General features: G+C 41.6%; 1 protein-coding gene across 3 annotated transcripts in view; it reads right to left on the bottom strand.

Moving 5' to 3' along the window:
• Nucleotides 1-2,680: 2,680 nt before the first annotated feature.
• The window catches only part of LOC117515349 (rho GTPase-activating protein 20-like), a 98,420-nt gene continuing 77,850 nt past the window's right edge, over nt 2,681-23,250 (bottom strand). For all 3 annotated transcript variants that reach the window (XM_034175868.1, XM_034175875.1, XM_034175886.1), the window contains 9 exons: nt 21,683-21,749; nt 21,335-21,508; nt 20,987-21,165; nt 20,692-20,856; nt 15,036-15,148; nt 13,024-13,216; nt 10,702-10,816; nt 4,059-4,960; nt 2,681-3,984 (listed from right to left, as the gene is read on the bottom strand). In XM_034175868.1, the coding sequence (XP_034031759.1) occupies nt 3,340-3,984; nt 4,059-4,960; nt 10,702-10,816; nt 13,024-13,216; nt 15,036-15,148; nt 20,692-20,856; nt 20,987-21,165; nt 21,335-21,508; nt 21,683-21,749 (2,553 nt within the window). In that variant the 3' untranslated portion in view covers nt 2,681-3,339. The remainder of the gene's footprint in view (nt 3,985-4,058; nt 4,961-10,701; nt 10,817-13,023; nt 13,217-15,035; nt 15,149-20,691; nt 20,857-20,986; nt 21,166-21,334; nt 21,509-21,682; nt 21,750-23,250) is intronic.

The raw sequence follows: 23,250 nt of genomic DNA, 5'->3' as shown, positions 1-23,250 counted from the left end.
CACTGTACCAGCTTTTTTTGAAACATGTTGCAGGCATCCATTTCAAAATGAGCAAATATTTGTGCAAAAACAAAGTTTATCAGTTTGAACATTAAATATTTTGTCTTTGTGGTGTATTCAATTGAATATAGGTTAAAGAGGATTTGCAAATCATTATATTATGTTTTTTCTGTACATTTTACACAACATCCCAACTTCAGTGGAATTGGGGTTGTAATAAAATAATGGTTAATTCTGGCAGGGGTGAACTGTTTAAGAGAGAAAAAAAGTCAATATGCACACATGTATCTTTTTAAACCAACCAACATAAGATTAATTGAAAAACCTAATTTAAGCAAACCTACTAAAATATTTAAACTGTGCTGTCCTTCAGCATTTGCCCAGTTTTAAGATGCATTATTTTTTTGGTCACTAATCAGTTAGCAATTCATATTTACCTTCTTCAGCTGCCTCCAATATTTGCATAGTCAGTGAGACAAATGCTCTATTGATTAGTTTATTCACAAATAATTTGAAATAAGTTTTGCTGTATTTGAGATTGGAACCTAATTTCCAAAAATATTCTGCAATATCATATTCCATGTGAGCATTAAAGTGTATTACAAATGTGCTGTCCTGTTTTTTAATTTAGAGGTATTTCTTTTAACAATTAAATCCCTTGCAATATTTATCTTGAATCCTAATTTGGTCTGGATTTCCAAATTATAATGCAGAAACATTAGTAAAGCAGCCAGTAAAAAAAAAAAAAAAAGTCAATCTTTTGACTTATTTTATTTGCAGGTAGAATAGTATGAGTGGCAGAAAGGAGGTAAGACATGAAAAACAAAATGTGTGTGTCAAATGTGCATGTATTTATCCACTGCAGTCACTTGCACAAGACAATAACTGGAACATAATTACACTATTGTAAGAATATTTATACACACACGTGCTGTGAACTCTTAATCGTCTTGTTTGTGCATGCATTGGATGAGAGAACATTAAGATTTTGCTGCTCCATCAAAATCAGGGCATTTTTAATAGGTTCATATTTAATGGATAAACAGCTCCTGGTTAGTCCCATTAAAGTGCACAAAGATTACAAGGTACAAGGCTCACACACATCAAAAGAATGATTTTTCAATGTGAAGATTAAAGAGCCACTTGTCAGATCAATTATTTACAGTTCATACATTTGAGCAATGAAAATGGTATTTCACAAGCTAAATAAAAAAGGTGAAATCTGTGAAAGTGGCAGATTTTAAAACATGGCTGACACACACGAGCGCATTGACAGGCTGCAGTTGTCTTTTATATCTTTTTTTTTAATGAGATTTAACAACTGGTAGCACAAACAAACAAACAAAAGCAGTTTTGTTCTGTTTAAATGTGAAGAATGTTTTGGAAAGGAAGACTGAATAGATTAAGTTAATAACTGCATAATTGGAAAATTAATGAGATGATGTTCTACACCAATACTACAGTCAAAGTCTGACAGTCTAAACTGAAAAAGTAAAGTGCCATGTTTAACATGAGAAGCGCCACTGGAAAAAGTCATTCATGTGACTGCTTTAACGTCATAATCCAGTGACAGCAAGGAAAGTGGTTTGATGTCCAGATTATGCAGTAAAAGGTTGTGTGGTTAGGGATGGGTATTGATAAGATTTTATCTATCGATTCCGCTTATGATCCAATTCCTTATCTATTCCGCTTATCGATATTTTTTGTGTACTAAAAGTAGGCTTTACAGGTTTTCTATGTCAACATCATTTTGAGTCTTAAAGTAAATAAATATAAAATTGGTCACTGGATCCTATAATAAACTCTACATGGTGGATCCTTGATCTCTGCACATAAATAGAAATAAACAAAATCTGTAGTTATTGTCAAGCATTTCCTTTCAGACATTATTGGCTTGAATGTCTTTCCATACATCTGAGTTGAGCTCACCTGGCTGTGCTGCACGTCAGGATGTAATTCATAAAGAATGCAGGACGTCTCATTTTAGGAGGAAAAAACCTTTGTTATTGTAGTTTGTCTGTATTATACAGCGTTTGGAAAGAGCCATCATTTTATTTAAAACGGCGGTTCATTTTAAAGTTATTAATAGGCCATGTCATCCTCTGCCGCGCGGAACGGAGGATGATTCTCATTTCTTGACTGCAAAAAGAGTGCCAGTTAGTGACTTTAATCCACACAAAAGTGACTCATGATGGTCATATTTTAATGGCTTTGAGAGGGGTTAAGAAGCGGACTTGCCGCTTCTGAAGAGCACCGAATCAAAGAACCATCGAGCCAGCGGATCAAAGCATTGCTTCATTGGTTCACACTTCAAAGTGGAGTCACGGTGCAGAAGTGGTTGATTACAGACCCGCTGCAGGGTCTGTAATCAATGTAGAGAAACGATAATTTTCCCGACAAACACCCTCAAAAACAACGGCTGCTCTGAAGAACTGATAAGGGAATCGTTAAGCAAAAAGGCTATTGATGTCTGTGGATTGAATCATTTCTTAATGATACCCGAAAAGAACCGGTTCTTGATACCCAACCCTCGTGGTAACCCACATTTGTATCCCAATTAACACCAACTGTAACCACCAATTTAGTGTTTTAGTTGCCAGATTGGGATATTAAAAGAAAATGAGTGTTGCATTTAAACATACAGCTCTGAAGGCAAAGTTAAACCTCATTTGAACCCCAGGTTTTTTTTTAATCTGTAAATAAAAGTTGAGATTCTACTCGTTCAGTTGGAAAATAAGGCAACAATATTGGACATTGGCAGGTTTTTGGCCTCTTAAGGCATAAAACAAAGACAGGTTCCATCAAATGTAAGTGGTCTGGTTGTTAATCCATCTGGATTAAAGAAGAGCAACACTATAAAATGCATTTTGATGAAGTGGGAGTCTTTCTGCTAAAAAATCACTTTCCCTTAATGGCAGGAAGAAAAGCGTACTTCCTATATCCGGAAAAATTAACTCCAAGTTGTTTCCCTCCCAACAGCTTTTCTGGTTGTTAAAGATTTACAAAAATGGACCACATGAACACTTAGAGGCTTTTTAGAACTACAGTGACCAGTCAGACCTTGTGAGAGTTATTGGCACCCCTCAATTTAAAAAACCTGTTCAGAAGTACATGGAGGCAATTAAAATGTTTCACAAAATGCCTGGTCAAAGATCAAACCTGAAGGCCATCATCTCTATAAATGCTTTTGCACTCCAACAGCCAGATTTGTCAAATTTTGAATATTTTAAATTCTGTACTTCAAACTCACACATGGCAATAATTCTGACAAGGACTCCACTTTAACTTCTTGTAAAACGTAACGTCTTAATCTGGTTCTGCTGCAGGTTTCAATCCAAATTAGACATAAGATCCTTCAGCAAACCGGAGCTGGTCCAAATCTGGCTCTGCTGTTGGATCAGTGCGTCTCCTCAGCCAATCCCTGTGACTCTCAGCCAGTGCCAGCGCCACCTGCTGGCCGCTGCGGGGTTGGGAGGAGAAGTACTGTTTCACTGCTTTGGTGGTGTGGGGGGAGAGACAGAAACGAGTCTCTGAAGTCCCTTGTTGTGAGTCTGTATCAGAAAGCTCCAGACCCGGGTCACTGGGGATTCTTGGCCGGATGGGGTTTGAGTCTCTGTCTAGAACCTGGCGTCCTGGCTCTGATCCTCGTCGTTGGGCTGCTCTGGTGCTGAAAGACTTTTGTCTCTTGAACAGGGACAGAGACGGGCCGCTCTGCTTGTGAAACACAGCCTGTGCCGGACTCTGGCTGCTGTTACCAAGTTGTTTAACTGTCAGTGAGTCCTGTGGCTTTCCAGTGGAGGTGTGGTGAGATGGGGGACTGGAGGAGTCTTTTGTCTCCTTACCAGATCTCCCTCTCAGCTGTCTTTGTCCTCCCTTCTTTGAGGTGCTGCAGGAGACTTTGGACTTTGCTTGGCAGCTGGCGATCTGGTTTCCTTTCTCAGATATCGGTTTACCGCACGTGAGCAATCTGTCTTTCGGCGCCCTCTGTAGAAACACGAGAAGATATTTATTACTCAGTATCAAGCAGACAGGTACACTGTCTGGACTCTTCTACTCACCATAAGCTTGTCCTCTTTGTCCTTGTGCAACTGGTCTTGTTGGGTTATGGACATCCTGCGGTCTTTCTTCAGCCAAGAGTTGGGGTGGAGTCCCATGCAGCCTTTCAACACCCCCCAGTTAAATGTCTCTTTGAGATAGTGGCCTCTTGTGGACATCTCCTGATGTCCGTGAGCAGAGCCTGTGGAGGAGGAGGTGGAGTCTGAAGGTACAGATGAGGAGGAAGCGTTGGGGGGTAGATGTTCTTTTCTTGGGTGAAGACCTTGTTTGGTCTTTCTGGTTTGGTTGTGGATGAGGGAGTCGAGTGAGTCCAATGAGGAGTGGTTTTGTGCAGGGGAGGCGGGGTTAGAGGAGAAGCTTAAGGAGCTTGCTTCCAGGGCTATTAAGTGTCCACCATGTAACCCCGATCCACCCCTCCTGTTCTGACTCCAGGACTGCATGTGGTTGCCTGTACACGTTGGGAGTCCTTTCTCACCATCTCTGTTCTCAACACTGAGAATGTCTGTACTCGCTGACGTGCATGTCCATAGCATGTTGACATGCATTATAGCTGGCTCTGAACACCTCCGTTGTCTGTGTTCAACATCCAGGTTCAAAGAGTCCAAGGTGGAGGAGGTGGCCATACGTGATGCTTCCTGGCTGGGACAGAAGAGACCCATGCTTCTGGTCCTCACCTGGGGGTCTAACACAACACTGCGGGTGTTGCTGTTTTGTGATTGTAGCTGATCTGGATCAGGGTCTTGGTCGTCGTCGCTGAACGTGAGGATAGAGTCGAGGCTGCCTCGCAGAGGTTTTACTTTAGGACATTTTCTGTTGCAGCAGCTCAGGGATTCGCTGCTGCTGCAGTCTAACGCGTTCTCCAGACTGTCATAGGACGAGTCTGCCAGAGGGTACTGCCAGGAATCTAAGAACCCAGGAGGAGGGAAAATTGACATAAGACCAAACCTCAAATACAAGATCAAGTTCTACTCCCACAATTGATGCTGCTTTTTAGCCATTAGGAACACCATGGATCCTGCAACTCCTACTGATTCACATACATGAAATGTCAATGCTTTAATATTCAGAAAATGTTGGGATGTATGGATGCCGAAAAAAGTAGTGATCCTTACATTTGCTTCCACTTCAGCGAAGACAATATGAACCAAATAGTTGATGTATTTTTATGGTCAGCTTCACTTGCTTTAATATACAGTGCTACTTGAAAGTTTGAGCTGTTATACGAGGTCTGTTAGAAAACTATCCGACCTTTTTATTTTTTGCAAAAACATATGGATTTGAATCACGTGTGATTGCATCAGCCAAGCTTGAACCTTCATGTGCATGCGTGAGTTTTTTCACGCCTGTCGGTTGCATCATTCGCCTGTGAGCAGGCTGTGTGTGAGCAGTGGTCCGCCCCTCTCGTCGGATTTTTATTGCGAATAAAATGTCTGAACGATTTAGAGCTTTGCTGCATCAAATTTTTCCAGAAACTGAGAGACCTCCAGGTGGACACCGTTCGGAAAATTCAGATGGCTTTCAGGGACGATTTTATGGGGATTACACAGATTAAGGAGTGCTCCAGCCGGTTTAAAGACCGCCCACAGCGGCTGAGAGCGCGGCGCACTCTGAGCGCCGATCGACAGGCTGAAACAACCAGATCATTTCCAAAGTGAAGGCTTTGTTGATCCGGGACGTCGTCTGACTTCCACAGAAATGGCAGAAGACATGGACATCAGCACTTTTTCGGCACATTCCACTGTTACAGGAGTTTTTGTCATGGAAGGAGAAGCGGAGGGATGGTGGTCACACCAGATACTGACTGGTATCCCCCCCCCCCCCCCAAAAAAAAACATAACTGCACCTTTCAGAGTTGCCTTATATTGTGGACAATCTAAGGCACGCCTGTGCACTAATCAGCATCTTTATGGCACACCTGTGAGGTGGGATGGATTATCTCAGCAAAGAAGTGCTCACTATCACAGATTTAGACTGGTTTGTGAACAATATTTGAGGGAAATGGTGATATTGTGTATGTGGAAAAAGTTTTAGATCTTTGAGTTCATCTCATACAAAATGGGAGAAAAACCAAAAGTATTGCGTTTATATTTTTGTTGAGTGTACATTGTTGTGTAAATTCATGTAGCCTAAATTCATTCAAAGCCACAGTCTTTTTTTCAAAGAAAGTCTAGATTAATGAAAGGAAAAAAAGGCACAATCTTTTCTGAAATCCTGTTTGAATAGCACAATGTTTATTTTCCAGAGAGAAAAAAATTCTTACAAGTTGGCTTTTCCCATTTATCTTTCAGGTGTGTTGATGAAGCCAGCAACAATTCCACGGATTCTTGTCTTTATCAGACTTTCAAACCATCTTTCTCACCATCTTCGCTTTGTCTGATGTCGCTCCATGACACAGACATGCTGCAAAATTATTCTTTTTAAAAACTTGAAAGTTCTAAAAGTTTGTGATCTCCACATGCTATGTTTAGCTAAGTTTCGCACGGGAGCCACACAGCGTCACCGCAGCAACCAACCAGTCCTGTTTTACGACGACTGTTGTAACAGCCATGTTGTGAGTGGCATTTATTTTCCTCGAAACTCCGCGGATCCAAGGAAACAGATTTGTATCTGTAACACACAGATCAGTATCCGCGGACTTATAAAACTTGCATGATGTCGTAAAAAAAGAATGCTTTGCGATAAGCATTTTAAAAATTCAGTAACAATCACAATTAAAGAGTACAAGACTGACACTCCCGCAACCCTCCCCATGATGTTTTCACAGCCCTGAATTGTGGATGAGCTGGACATTCCAGAACATGTCCTGTGAGGCTTCATCACGGCGTTGCTTTGCGCCATGCGGCTCTGTCCCGATGCGCGAATTTCTCCGCTCCTCTTTCCATGACAAAAACTCCTGTAACAATGAAATGTGCCGTTCATTTCCAAACTGAACACTGTGTTGATCCGGGACATCATCTAACTAGCACAGAAATTGCAGAAGACGTGGACATCAGCACTTTTTCAGCACATTGAGACAGACGTGCGGAGAAATTCGCACGTCGGGACGAAGCCGCATGGTGCAAAGCAACGCCGTGATGAAGCCTCACAGGACATGTTCTGGCATGTCCAGCTCATCCACAATTTCTCGGATAGTCACACGACTGAAAAGCCTCTGAAAGCCGTCCTGTGAGACCAACACGGAGATGGTTTTGTCCCGTGCCATGAGCGGCTCCGTGGCGCATCCCTCCGCTTCTTTCCATAACAAAAACTCCTGTAACAGTGGAATGTGCCAAAGTGCAGATGTCCACTTCTTCTGCCGTTTCAGGGAGAAGATGTCCCGGATCAACAAAGCCTTCACGTTGGAAATGATCTGGTTGTTTCAGCGGGGTTTCAGCCTGTCGAGCGGCGCTCGGAGTGCGCCGCACTCTCAGCCGCTGTGGGCGGTCTTTAAACCGGCTGGAGCACTCCTTAATCTGTGTGATCCCCATAAAATCGTCCCTGAAAGCCATCTGAATTTTCCGAATGGTGTCCACCTGGAGGTCTCTCACAGTTTCTGGAAAAATTTGATGCAGCAAAGCTCCAAATCATTCAGACATTTTATTTGCAATAAAAATCCGACGAGAGGGGTGGACCACTCACTGCTCACACAAAGCCTGCTCACAGGTGAATGACGCAACCGACAGGCGTGAAAAAACTCACGCATGCGCATGAAGGTTCAAGCTTGGCTGATGCAATCACACATGATTCAAATCCATATGGTTTTTGCAAAAAATAAAAAGGTCGGATAGTTTCCTAACAGACCTCGTATGTTTGAATGTTTTTGAGAACATCAAAAAACTAAGCAAAAATTCAGGCTTTTTAGATTACGATTTTTTTTAATTATGCCCTGTAATCTCTACATCATGAATTAAAAGAAAAATCTAAAAGCCAAAATGGAGTGAATAAGTACGTACACCCTTTAATATAACTTTTATGAATGATCACTTTTACATCCAGTCTTCTTAAAACAGTTTTCAAAAACTATTGGTTCCAATTAGTTGCAACCGATTTTTTTTTTTTTTTTTTTTCTTCTGTAAGTCCAGCAAAAATCATGTTTAAGAGCTGTCTAAACACCAATCCAAAAGCCTGATTTATTTTTTAAAATGTCTTAAAAAAATTACAACATGTAAAAAGCTCAAGGGGTTCACAATCTTTTACATGTTTGAATGTTGCAAGGACATCCAATTAGAAATAACAGTTCAGGCTGTGAGAACATTATTCATAAGATACTTATGGTAGTGTGTAAATTCTCAGCCAACCAGAAAAAGTCAGCACCCACTATGTCATTGCCATGATTAACATACCAATGCGCACGCACCAAAAGGTGAACAATCACTTGGCCACCACTTTAAGTTGTGCCAATGCATTGCCTTCTGGGTAAAATGTACTGATAAATAAATGTCGTTTATCTGCAGATTGCAATGCTTTATGCTACTACTGTGGTGAACACGTTAAAGTTTCTTAGAGCTTGTTAAAATTATGTCCATAGGTCATTTTGATGTTTAAATTATGAAACATGACACCATGAGTGAGTGGTTGGGGTGTATTATGTGCTTCAAAATGCTGAGCTTTGTGCTGTGGGAATGTGGTGATGTTGGAACAAAATCCCAGAAATTTCTCCTGTTTGCTCACAAAAAGCAGATCATTTAACAATTGAAACTTTTTCTGGAGTCTGACTTCTGCTTTTCAATCTTTAAACTTAACATATACCTCCATTTATAAAAAAAAAAAAAAAAAAAAAAACCCAAACACTATGAAAACACAAAGTTATTTAAACTAACGTATCACTCTATAAAAGAAATTAAAACTTTTTTATGGAGTGATATGTTAATTTAATAACTCCAAACTAATGTGTCACTCCATAAAAGAAATTAACTTTTTTATGGATTGATGTTAGTTTAAATAATGTATCACTCTATGAAAACACAAAGTTATGCTTATTTAAATAGCTTTAAACTAATGTATCCCTCCATAAAAGAAATTAAAACTGTTTATGGAGTGATAGTTTAAAGTTTTTTTTTTTGTTTTTTTTTTAACTAAAGTAACGTCTTAATTTGTTTTATGAAGTGGTACGTTAGTTTAAATAACTTTAAACGTATCACTCCATAAAAACACTGAAAACAAAGTTATTTAAATTAAGTATTACTCAACACAAGTTTTACTTTTTTATGGAATATGTTAATTTAAATAACGAATCGCACTATGAAAACACAAAGTTATGTTTATTTAAATAACTTTAACCTAATGTATTACTCCATAAAAGACAAACACTTTTTATGGAGTGATACATTAGTTTAAGTAACTTTAACCTATCACTCCCTAAAAAAAAAACAAAAAAAAAAAACGCTATGAAAACATGAAGTTATTTAAACTAATGTATCACTCCATAAAAGAAAACTTTATGGATTGATATGCTAATTTAAAAGAAATTAAAACTTTTTATGGAGTGAATCAAATCAAATGTATTAATTTCTGTAGCACCAATTCGCAATGAGAATGCCTCAAGGCGCTTCACACAACACCGAATAACAGAAAATTTAATAAAAAAATTTAAGAGAGCGATAGTTTAAAGTTTTGTTTTTTTAACTAAAATAAGTTTAAATTTGTTTTATGGAGCGATACTTTAAATAACTTTAACGTATCATTTCATAAAAAACACTAACCTATCACTTGTTGCAAAAAGTTTTAACTTCTTTTATGGAGTAATACGCTAGTTTAAAGATTGAAACGCACAACAAGTCAAACTTCAGAAAAAGTTTAAATTGTTAAATTATCTGCTTTTTGTGAGGAAGCAGGAGAAATTTCTGGGGTTGTTCCAACATCAATACATTCAAACAGCAAGAAGCTCGGCATTTTGAAGCACATAATAAACCCCAACCACTCACTTATGGTGTCATGTTTCATAATTTAGACATCAAATGCACTTAACGGACATCATTTTAACAAGCTCTAAGACACTTCAACATGTTCAACACAGCAGTAGCATAAAGCGTTCCAATATGCAGAATAAGGACACATTTATTTATCAGTACATTTTACCCAGAATGCATTGCATTGCAACTTGAAGTGATGGCCAGTAATTGCTAATCGTGGGAATGACATAATAGTGCTGACTTTCTGATTGGCTGAGAATTTACATGCTACCAGAAGTATCCTACAAATAAAATTCTTGTGTTCAGGATTCTTTATATTAACATTTCTAAAATGATATGTGCATAGTGCATCATTTGTTTATTGCAATACTGCTCAGCTTCATAGTGGAGTGGAGTGAAGGACATTCATACAACAAAACGGATCAAATCCAGGCATTTCCCATGCGCCTGTTGACAAACGGCAGATTTTTGATTTTTTTTCAAAAATCCTTCTGTGCCAGTCCACCATGAAACTGGCTAACTGGTGCTGCAACAGTTTAAAGTTGCACTGTTCATTATTTCTCCAATCACAATCACAGACTCCTCTGACTTCTTAAGAGTTGGGGTCTTCACAGGAGATCAGCTATGGAGCTATGTGCTGATTTGGCCCAAGTTTTACACCTTCCTGACAAAACTTACATGGAGATGCCAGTCAACTACTGTGAAACATGAAAGAGGTGTAAAGAAAACTCAGAGACCGGGACAAACAGATTACCTGATCCTGTCTCTTCAGAGTTGAGTCTTTGTGACGGGCCTCCAAACAGCGAAGACGGCGGTTCTTGTAAAATTTGCTCGCAGTGTTCAATCATAAACTTCACCAGCTCACAGACCTGCAGAAGCAAAGCCTGGTGACCTCAATTCAGCATGTAAAGTTCATCATTTCATAGCAGTTACAGGTGATACAAACGTCTGTTATACAAACTCTGTTGTCGTCACTGTGTGTTTTAAAACGTAACCAAAATTTTTTTTTTCCAATGACACCAATTAAACTTTCACATCTTGTTCCAAAAACATTCAAATTCCGGTCAAATCAGCTTGATGGTGAATTGTGTGAAGAATTCCTTGAATACACGAGGTGTTCACTTACAGTAGTGTTCAGAATAATAGTAGTGCTACGAGGTCTGCGAGAAAAGTATCCGACCTTTTTATTTTTTTCGAAAACCATATGGATTTGAATCAAGTGTGATTGCATCAGCCAAGCTTGAACCTTCATGCGCATGCGTGAGTTTTTTCACGCCTGTCGGTTGCGTCATTCGCCTGTGAGCAGGCTTTGTGTGAGCACTGGTCCACCCCCTCGTCGTTTTTTTATTGCAAATAAATGTCTGAACGATTTGGAGCTTTGCTGCATCAATTTTTTTCCAGAAACTGAGAGACCTCCAGGTGGACACTGTTCGGAAAATTAATATGGCTTTCAGGGACGATTTTATGGGGATTACACAGATTAAGGAGTGATCCAGACGGTTTAAAGACCGCCCACAACTGCTGAGAGCACGCCATGCTCCGAGGGCCGATCGACAGGCTCCAACCCCGCTGGAACAACCAGATCATTGCCAACGTGAAGGCTTTGTTGAGCCGGCGCCGTGATGAAGCCTCACAGGACATGTTGGGGCATGTCCAGCTCATGCTCAATTTCTCGGATAATCACACGACTGAAAAGCAACGGACAGCCGTCTGAAATCCACCTGAAAGCCATCCTGTGAGACCAACACGGCGGTGGTTTTGTGCCGTGTAATGAACGGCTCCATGGCGCGTCCCTCCGCTTTCCTTTCCATGAAAAAAAAAACTCCTTTAACAATGGAATGTGCTGAAAAAATGCTGATGTCCACGCCTTCTGCCTTTTTGTGAAAGTCAGACGACGTGCCGGATCAACAAAGCCTTCACGTTGGAAATGATCTGGTTGTTCCAGCGGGGTTGGAGCCTGTCGATCGGAGCGCGGCGTGCTCTCAGCAGTTGTGGGCGGTCTTTAAACCGTCTGGATCACTCCTTAATCTGTGTAATCCCCATAAAATCATCCCTGAAAGCCATATTAATTTTTTGAATGGTGTCCACCTGGAGGGCTCTCACAGTTTCTGGAAAAAATTTGATGCAGCAAAGCTCCAAATCGTTCAGACATTTATTCGCAATAAAAATCCGACGAGAGGGGTGGACCAGTGCTCACACAAAGCCTGCTCACAGGCGAATGACGCAACCGACAGGCGTGAAAAAACTCACGCATGTGCACGAAGGTTCAAGCTTGGCTGATGCAATCACACGTGATTCAAATCCATATGGTTTTTGAAAAAAATTAAGAGGTCAGATACTCTTCTCACAGACCTCGTATGTGACTAAAAAGATCAGTTTGGATATGAACACCCCCTTTTCTACTTTTTTTTTTTTTTTTTTTTTTTTTTTTTTTTTTTTAAACTAATAGCCCAATTTCATAGCCTTAAGAGTGTGCATATCATGAATGCTTGGTCTTGCTGGATTTGTGAGAATCTACTGGTACGTTGTTTCCCATGTTACAATAAGAAATATACTCAAAACCTGAATTAATCTTTTGTCACATAGCACTACTATTATTCTGAACACTACTGTACATGCCTGAAATATGAGAACGGCTATTACCTCAGAACGCATCAGTAAGTTTTATTAACTGTCAGTTTCTAAACCTCAAGGCATTTTTTTCATATTTTGTCCAACACATTGACATATGGATGAACTGAAATATTAGAAACATGCTGCAGTAAAACAAATCGATGGCAGCACAGACTTCAGTAATAACTGCATTATTCAGACCCTGGAGTAGGTTTTCTTTTGAAAACATGAGGCAGCAGTGAAGCAAAGTTTCTGCTTTGTTTTTGTTTTTTTTCTTTCATTTTTGGCCTGCAGACAAAACTAAACCTTCTGGTTGGTAACTGTTAGGTGCTTATACAGATTTGTGTTGGGACATTAACAATCCCGAGTGTGTTAATTTGGTCGAGCCAAAGTTGTCGGTCGCATTCCTTGATGTATTAACTGCAAAATGTTGTATTTAGGAACAATTTGAGACTTGTTTCACCTTCTTAGCTCCTTCTCCCTCCACCTCAGGACTACATGGTGCCCCAGGAGGCCAAAGCATGCTGGGAGCTATGCACACTGATAAGTTGAAGCTCGTCATCTGGTTCTCGTGGGCGTTGCTCTGGATACCATTAAGCATAGCTAACAAGTAGCGTAGCAACAGGATGTTCTCCTTGGGCAGCCGAGAAATCATCCTGCATAAAAAGAGAGGAGGAGATCACTAATTACACAGAATTTAGGAAATAAAACAGTGAAAATCTCATCCATCATTCAGAGGAGGTTTTCCGTAGTGTTTCCCCTAGAATTTTTTTTTTTTTTTTTTTGTCCACACCCTGTGGTACTCACTAAAGGACCCCCTCCCCCAATCCAAACACTAGCTGTGCTCAAAAATGCAAGAGTGATGTACTCCTTATCTACGTATGGTAATCCTGTTAGTCCTGCATTTATGGTTTAAAAAAACAAAACAAAAACCTACCTTTTGCAGAATACACAGGTATTTTTCCATGTTTCAGCTTCAGTAATCACACAAATAACTGCATGGGTGCAAAGAATACATTTGGATATAAGCAAAATACCCTGCCTCGGGCCCTATGACCGCTGGGATGGGCTGCAGTCCATGTGACCCTTAACTGGAGTAAGCGAGTATAGAAAATGGATGGAATGGGAAGTGCACATTTACGAGGTCTGTTAGAAAAGTATCTGACTTTTTAATTTTTTTCAAAAACCTGATGGATTTGAATCACGTGTGCTTGCATGAGCCAACCTTGAACCTTCGTGCACGTGTGAATTTTTTCACGCCTGTCGATTGCGTCATTTGCTTGTAAGCAGCCTTTGTGTGAGGATGGGTGTAGTCTCTCATCGTTTTTCTTTGCAAGGAAATGGCGGAACGACTGGAGCAGCACGACTGCATCAAATTTAGCCTGAAACTGGGTGACAGCCAGGTGGAAACCATTCGGATTATTCAGACAGCTTTCGGGGACGATGCTATGGGCATCACACAGATTAAGGAGCAGTACAACCGGTTTAAAGACGTCCGCACAACGGTGGAGAGCGAGCCGTGCGCCGGGCGGCCATCAACATGCTGAAATGACCAGATCATTTCCAAAGTGAACGCTGTGGTGATGCGGGGCCGTCGTGTGACTATCCGAGAAATTGCGGAAGAGGTGAACATCAGCACTTTTTCGGCACATTCCACTGTGACAGAAGATTTTGCCATGAAAAGAGTGGCGGTGAAATTCATGCCGATGGCTTTGGCACAAAGCTGATGGCGGAGCAAAAGCGCCTCCATGTTGAAGTCTCTCAGAACATGTTGTGACATGTCCACCTCTTCCACAATTTCTCGGATAGTCACATGACTGAAAAGCCACCGAAAGCCGTCTGAATAATCTAAATGGTTTCCACCTGGCTGTCGCCCAGTTTCTGGCAAAATTTGATGCAGTCGCGCTGCTCCAGTCGTTCCGCCATTTCCTTACAAAGAAAAAACGACAAGAGACTACACCCGTCCTCACACAAAGGCTGCTTGCAAGCAAATGACGCAATCGACAGGCGTGAAAAAATTCACGCATGCGCACGAAGGTTCAAGGTTGGCTCATGCAACCACACGTGATTCAAGTCCATCAGGTTTTTGAAAAAAATAAAAAGGTCGGATACTTTTCTAACAGACCTCGTATTGTCTGAATCCCACCAGTCATCACTGACAGATCTCAGTGGACCCAGAACGACAGACTTGCTGTCCCACAAAACATCACTTGGCCTACATGGAGCCACTACGATTTATAGATATAGTTTTTTTTATGAGATGTTGGCTTTATCAACACAATTTCTGGTGTATAACACAAGTTATTGAGGAGTTTTTAACAGCATGAATGCTGACAGTGATTCAAGGTTACACTGTCTTAACCTTCATATTGATTAAGAGATTTTAAAAACAGCATCAGCGATAAATAGATGCAATGCAAATATAGAACATTTTTTTTGTTTGTTTCTGTTGAGTTCTGGGGGACTCCAGTTCACCTCTGTACATCCTGCACCTGCTCTTCCTCCTCGTCATCTTCATCCAGCACGTCCATCCATTCTTCAAATAAATCAGAACACAATAAGCTGTCGGGGATACTGCGCAGGAAATCCTGAGGACAAAAGGCAGGCCAGGAAATCAGACCCGTGTTCCTCTGAGCCCAAAGCTATCGGGACTAAATGATACAATTCATCACTGATGATTGCACACAGACGTGGCACGAAAACACCACCACACTTGCACACAAATAACCTTTCATACATCAAGCCTGTGATGTGCAAAGCACATTGTGCTCATGTCACTGTGAAAATTTATGTTCATAATAATAATAAATTACTAAAACCTCTGATTTACAGAAATGACGTATAAATCAGACTTTAATAGGCGTAAGCCTGCTTATTAGCGTCCTCTAAACACACAGCTCCTGATTTTAAAGTCTGCAAACAAAAAGGTGAGTTTTAATAGCACTAAACTCAGAAATGAGAATCTGAATTACGGAGCGATGTAACCTGTGCATAAATGGTAAATGGACTGCGTTTATATAGCGCTTTTCCATCTGCATCAGACGCTCAAAGCGCTTTACAATAATGCCTCACATTCACCTCGATGTCAGGGTTGAGGCATGAATGAATGAGGCATAAAGCCTCATTCAGTGACGCATTTATGTTTATCTGTGGGCAGGGTCCATGTGTGTCCAGGTGCACGTATCTCCCTTCAGGTTTGTTCATATGAACACTAACTCTTCTGTTTGTGGCATTTCTTCTCTCAAAATCTGGTTCACTGCTCGCAACAGTTACAGCGCAATCGCATGATCGGGCCACATGCCAGCCCTTCATGGTGCATGTCATGTTTCTGTCTGCACGTCACATACACAAGAGTAAAACAACCTGATGAGGCTCGAGCCTGGATGTGATCAAATGCAAGAGGTTTTGGCCTTTTTTTTTTTTTTTTAAATTACAATAGATGTAATTGTCGTACTCCAGATGTTAGACTGCTTCATAAAACAGTTTTGAAGCACATGACTCTTTGTACTACATGTGTCACTATGGTGGTTCCCAAATTTTTTCTGCAGGCCCCCCTTTTGTAGATAAGAATGTTTTCCAGCCTCCCCCCCCAAGACATCTTTTCCTCCCAACCTCCACTGGAACTCATTTTATACATTGTAGTTTATACAAACGTATGATATAATATTATTAAGGAAACAAAATGTAGTGGCAGTCCACCTTTACCGTGGAATTAAGAATAGTGACATACAGTGTGTATCTTAAGTTATTTTTTTATTTTCACAAACTTGTCCATGTTCTGCGAGCCATGTTCTAGCATGACTATCATATATATACTCAACAAAAATATAAATGCAACACTTTTGGTTTTGCTCCCATTTTGTATGAGATGAACTCAAAGATCTAAAACTTTTTCCCACATACACAATATCACCATTTCCCTCAAATATTGTTCACAAACCAGTCTAAATCTGTGATAGTGAGCACTTCTCCTTTGCTGAGATAATCCATCCCACCTCACAGGTGTGCCATATCAAGATGCTGATTAGACACCATGATTAGTGCACAGGTGTGCCTTAGACTGCCCACAATAAAAGGCCACTCTGAAAGGTGCAGTTTTATCACACAGCACAATGCCACAGATGTCTCAAGATTTGAGGGAGTGTGCAATTGGCATGCTGACAGCAGGAATGTCAACCAGAGCTGTTGCTCGTGTATTGAATGTTCATGTCTCTACCATAAGCCATCTCCAAAGGCGTTTCAGAGAATTTGGCAGTATATCCAACCAGCCTCATAACCGCAGACCACGTGTAGCCACACCAGCCCAGGGCCTCCACATACAGCATGTTCACCTCCAAGATCGTCTGAGACCAGCCACTCGGACAGCTGCTGAAACAATCGGTTTGCATAACCAAAGAATTTCTGCACAAACTGTCAGAAACCATCTCAGGGAAGCTCATCTGCATGCTTGTCGTCCTCATCGGGGTCTCGACCTGACTCCAGTTTGTCCTTGTAACCGACTTGAGTGGGCAAATGCTCACATTCGCTGGCATTTGGCACGTTGGAGAGGTGTTCTCTTCAACTCTATGCGAAGGAGATGTGTTGCACTGCATGAGGCAAATGGTGGTCACACCAGATACTGACTGGTATCACCCCCAATAAAACAAAACTGCACCTTTCAGAGTGGCCTTTTATTGTGGGCAGTCTAAGGCACACCTGTGCACTAATCATGGTGTCTAATCAGCATCTTGGTATGGCACACCTGTGAGGTGGGATGGATTATCTCAGCAAAGGAGAAGTGCTCACTATCACAGATTTAGACTGGTTTGTGAACAATATTTGAGGGAAATGGTGATATTGTGTATGTGGAAAAAGTTTTAGATCTTTGAGTTCATCTCATACAAAATGGAAGCAAAACCAAAAGTGTTGCGTTTATATTTTTGTTGAGTGTGTGTGTGTATGTATATATATATATATATATATATGTATGTATACATTTTCTTCTGCTTTATCCGGAGTCGGGTCGCGGGGGCAGCAGCTCAAGCAAAGCCGCCCAGATCTCCCGATCCACACGCTCCTCCGGGGGAACCCCAAGGCGTTCCCAAGCCAGTCGAGAGATGTAGTCCCTCCCACTTAGAAATCATGGAGGGGTCTGAAATTTTCATCTTAGGTGCATGTCCACTGTGAGAGACATAATAAAAATTCCGGAAATCACAATGTATGATTTTTTTTTTTTTTTTTTTTTTTATTTGTATGTTACTGCTGCAAATAAGTATTTGAATACCTGTGAAAATCAATGTTAATATTTGGTACAGTAGCCTTTGTTTGCAATTACAGAGGTCAAACATTTCCTGTAGTTTTTCACCAGGTTTGCACACACTGCATCAGGGATTTTGGTCCACTCCTCCATATAGATCTTCTCCAAATCTTTCAGCTTTGGAGTTTCAGCTCCCTCCAAAGATTTTCTATTGAGTTCAGGTCTGGAGACTGGCCAGGCCACTCCAGGACCTTGAAATGCCTTTTACGGAGCCCCTCCTGGCTCTGTGTTTGGGGTCATTGTCATGCTGGAAGACCCAGCCATGACCCATCTTCAATGCTCTTACTGAGGGAAGGAAGTTGTTTGCCAAAATCTCGCAATACATGACCCCATCCCTCCTCCCTTCAATACGGTGCAGTCGTCCTGTCCCCTTTGCAGAAGAGCACCCCCAGAGTATGATGTTTCCACCCCCATGTTTCATGGTTAGGATGGTTTTCTTGGGGTTGTTCTCATCCTCTAAACATGGTAAGTGGAGTTGATTCAAAAAAGCTCTATTCTGGTCTCATCTGACCACATGACCATCTTCCATGCCTCCTCTGGATCAAACAGATGGTCACTGGTGAACTCCAAACAGGCCTGGACATGTGCTGGCTTGAGCAGGGGGACCTTGCTGCCCTGCAACATTTTAAACCATGACAGCATCATGTGTTACTAATGTAATCTTTGTGACTGTGGTCCCAGCTCTCTTCAGGTCATTGACCAGGTCCTCCTGTGTAGTTCTGAGCTTTCTCAGAATCATCCTTACCCCACAAAGTGAGATCTTGCATGGAATCCCAGACCGAGGGAGATTGACAGTCATCTTGTGTTTCTTCCACTTTCTAATAAATAATCATAACAGTTGTCTTCTACCAAGCTGCTTGCCTGTTGTCCTGTAGGCCATCCCAGCCTTGTGCAGGTCTACAGTTTTGTCCCTGGTGTCCTTAGACAGCTCTTTGGACTTGGCTATGGTGGACAGGTTGGAGTGTGATTGAGTGTGTGAACAGGTGTCTTTTATACAGGTAACAAGTTCAAACAGGTGCAATTAATACAGGTAAAGAATGCAGAATAAGAGGGCTTCTTAAAGAAAAATTAACAGGTCTGTGAGCCAGAATTCTTGCTGATTGGTAGGTGTTCAAATACTTATTTGCAGCAGTAACATACAAATAATGCTGCGTTTACACATAACGACGACAAGTCACGAATGCCACGAAGTACGCATTCTTGACCGCTGATCACGAATGTGATTATTCGGGGCAGAGGCATCAGGTCTCCTCAGGAACTGCTGCAACCTGTTACCACACGTTACGATTAATGGCACATGTTGCTGGAGAATTATCAGGAACCATTACGCACAGTCAAGAATAGTGTTCCGCGTTGTTGCGCGCTATTGCGCGTAACAACGCATTAAGTTCTGTCACGTTGTGAACGAGGTGAATTGTCCACACACACACACCCATATTCATCCAACCAAATTCAGATCGCTCCAGTTTTTCAGAAGAAATTTGTGACTGCATGCGTAGTTGGGCTCTGTGCCATGGAGTGGCGCAGAGAGGAGGAGGAGGAGGAGGAGGACAGAGCCAGATGTGTGGCTTCATGTGGGTCTCGTCTCGTGCATTTTCCCCAAACATCAGGCACATGCAGCAGGTGGAACAGCGCTGAAGAGCACTGAAATTAGACTTTTAGCCGACTTGGTGTGAGCAGTCAAACTAAATGCGGTGCAGCAGGGTTTAATTGTGCGCACGCTTCTTCCTCCGCCGGACTGGAGGAGGTGCAGCGATATCTGGCTGCACGTGAGTCTCCTCCCGCTCCTCTGGCTCAGACTCGTTCTCCCGCTCATCGGTAACACCTGCAGGAGCGTCCTGAGGAGCTTCAGCAGGAACTGTGGAATGACATTTGGAGCCGAGTTTAATTGTGCGCACATGACAGAAAACTGATTCGTCGTGGCGCGCAATGAAATGTGACGCCGTGTTACAAGTCGTGTCAAAACTTGACAGTTTCCGTGTCACTTCGTAATAACGCGTTTGGGCTCCAAGAACCAGCACAGGAACCACTACGAATGTTGTCACGTTCTATTAAGGATCAATACGCTCAGTTGCGACCTCCACGACGTGAGATGAAATGAGGGCGGTGTGTGACATTCGTGGAAGATTTTTTGACAGGCAAAAACATGCTCCACAAATATCAAGAATATCACGCACCAACACGCACTATTAAGAAACCTATTCATGTGTCACGAATGACAGAAAAATGACATTCGTAACGCGTCTTGCTTATGTGTAAACACACCTTAAACTATTAAAAAAAAATCATACATTGTGATTTCCGGATTTTTTATTTTAGATTGTCTCTCACAGTGGACCTGCACCTAAGATGAAACTTTCAGACCCCTCCATGATTTCTAAGTGGGAGAACAGTTGCCTACTGTACCATGCAAAGCATACATAAAAAAAAAAAATATCCCACAGCAACTAACCATTTATTAGCAACAACACACACACACACACCCACACTTTTTGAAAACACTGCATTATGGAAACATCTGACATAGTGTATCACTCATGCATAGCAGCGCTTTGTTATCCATCCAGTTGGTAATAATATAATCCAGATTAAATGTAAAGCCAGTATAGGCTTCCCTTTTATGAACAGCTTGTCCTGCTAACGTTGCTGGATCGCTTCTATCATAAACAGGATAGAAGAAGATTACAGCTGTTCTTACAGATTTGGGTCAGTAAGATAATGAACGCAGAGATTTATGAAGTGAGCGGGTCCACCGCAGTGCTAATAATTTCTCTGTCATAACAGCAAACAATTTGTGTTGAACAGTATCGGTGTAGAAGATAATTAATAACTGACTTTAAAAACTCCGGCAATGATAAAGACGTGGTCTCGTGTCAGCGGAAGCTGAAACTCTCCAGCATCCAAAGAGTCCCTGAGCTCCCTCACGGCCCGAGCTCCTGCTGGCCGACGGAAGATTCCCCGCGTCCACGAACCCTCGTGGTACAGAAATGCCAGCATGTCCTGGTGGGAGAGGAAATAGGAGACGTGAAGGGAGACCTTAAATTGAATGAGCTGCACGTGCTCTAGTGCTGCTCATGACTATGGTATGGGTCAGGCTTCACAGGTAATGGACCTTGTTCTACCCACTCACCATTATGGGCTTCGGAAGACTGTTCTCAGCACAAATGGTGTTGAGCGGCTGTCCGAACAGGCAGCCGCGGGCTTCGCCGGTGAAGGACAAAGGCAGCTCAGTGAGGTTAAAGGAGGAGCCTCGCCAGAAGGCCCAGCTCATGAATGGCCGCCTCCTTCGAATAGACTTCTGATAAACGTCTGAACAGAAAACAGTATATAGAAATTAATGTGAACAACTCATCATTTCATTTTCATGTACTGCGTTACATTGGCACAGCTTTGCTTGAGGAAAAAAATGTCACAAAATAAGAACGCGCCATTTTCTGCCAAACACATACGTAAAATCACTTTCACTAAACTTCCTCACCTGCATAAATCTGCGGCAGCATCGTCTCAAGTGCTCGGGGTTTCAGGATGAACTGACACTGCTTGCACACCAGCAGCGCCCTCTGTCTGTCTCCGGGTGCAACGTCCTTGTTACCACTCTGAGACAGCAACTGCCTCACATGACTCATCTGGATGCTGAAAGGAAACTCGTGACCTGAGGCATGGAACAAGAGGAAATATCACTGTATAGTAAGTGTGTGTAAACTGTCTCAAGTGCTCCCCAGTAGGAGAGCTGGAATTTGACTTGATTATCTCATGATCCAAAAATGTTTCATATCGTTCAAAACAAAGTTGCTCTCGTCTGGTTATGCTAATGAATGCAAATGACCAATGAGAGGGTACGGGGTGTTGTCCCTCCTGGAGATGACCCACAGCTGGTAGTCTTTCACGTTTCCCTAAAACACAAAAACAGACACTCAGAAAAACAAGGCGGACAAAACTGCATATTGTTGGTAACAAAATGAAAATGAAAGACTTTGGAGACTGTTAAAACTGGGGTGAGTCACGTTCCGTCTTTACAAGTAAACTAAAGCGTAAAAATAAAATGCAATTATCGTCATTATACAACCCCAATTCCAATTAAGTTGGGACGTTGTGTAAAATGTAAATAAAAACAATACAATGACTTGCAAATCCTCTTCAGCCTATATTCAATTGAATACACCACAAACACAAGATATTTAAAGTTCAAACTGATAAACTTTGTTTTTGTGCAAATATTTGCTTATTTTGAAATGGATGCATGCAACAACGTTTCAAAGAAGCTGGGACAGTGGTATGTTTACCATTGTGGTGCATCACCTTTCCTTCTAACAACACTCAATAAGCGTTTGGGAGCTGAGGACACTAACTGTTGAAGCTTTCTTTGTAAGTAGAATTCTTTCCCATTCTTGCTTGATGTGCGACTTCAGTTGTTCAACAGTCTGGGGTCTCCGTTGTCGTATTTTGCGCTTCATAATGCGCCACACATTTTCAGTGGGCGACAGGTCTGGACTGCAGGCAGGCCAGTCTAGTACCTGCACTCTTTTACTACAAAGCCACGCTGTCGTAAAACGTGCAGAATGTGGCTTGGCATTGTCTGCAGGGACGTCCCTGAAAAAAGACGTGTTGCTCCAAAACCTGGATGTACCTTTCAGCATTGATGGTGCCATCACAGATGTGTAAGTTGCCCATGTCATGGACACTAACACACCCCCATACTATCACGGATGCTGGCTTTTGAACTTTGCACTGGTAACAATCTGGATGGTCTTTTTCCTGTTTTGTCCTGAGGACACGACGTCCATGATTTCCAAAAACAATTTGAAATGTGGACTCATCAGACCACAGCACACTTTTCCACTTTGTGTCTGTCCATTTCAAATGAGCTTGGGCCCAGAGAAGGTGGCAGCATTTTGGATGTTGTTGATGTATGGCTTTCGCTTTGCATGGTAGAGTTTTAACTTGCACTTGTAGATGTAGCGACAAAATATGTTAACTGACAGTGGTTTTTTGAAGTGTTTCTGAGCCCACGCGGCAAGATCCTTTACACAATATCTGTTTTTAATGCAGTGCCACCTGAGGGATCGAAGGTCACGGGCATTCAATGTTGGTTTTCGGCCTTGCAGCTTATGTGTAGAAAGTTCTCCAGGTTCTCTGAATCTTCTGATTATATTATGGACTGTAGATGATGAAATCTCTCAATTCCTTGCAATTGAACATTGAGAAACATTGTTCTTAAACTGTTGGACTATTTTTTCATGCAGTTATTCACAAAGTGGTGATCCTCGCCCCCTCTTTGCTTGTGAACCACTGTCCCAGCTTTTTTAAATGTGTTGCAGGCATCCATTTCAAAATGAGCAAATATTTGCACAAAAATAAAGTTTATCAGTTTGAACATTAAATATCTTGTCTTTG

This window comes from Thalassophryne amazonica, chromosome 1, assembly GCF_902500255.1.
Source record: "Thalassophryne amazonica chromosome 1, fThaAma1.1, whole genome shotgun sequence".
NCBI classification, from domain to species: Eukaryota; Metazoa; Chordata; class Actinopteri; order Batrachoidiformes; family Batrachoididae; genus Thalassophryne; species Thalassophryne amazonica.
The sequence above is the reverse complement of the archived record's forward strand: the minus strand, read 5'-3'. Positions and strand labels throughout refer to the sequence as shown.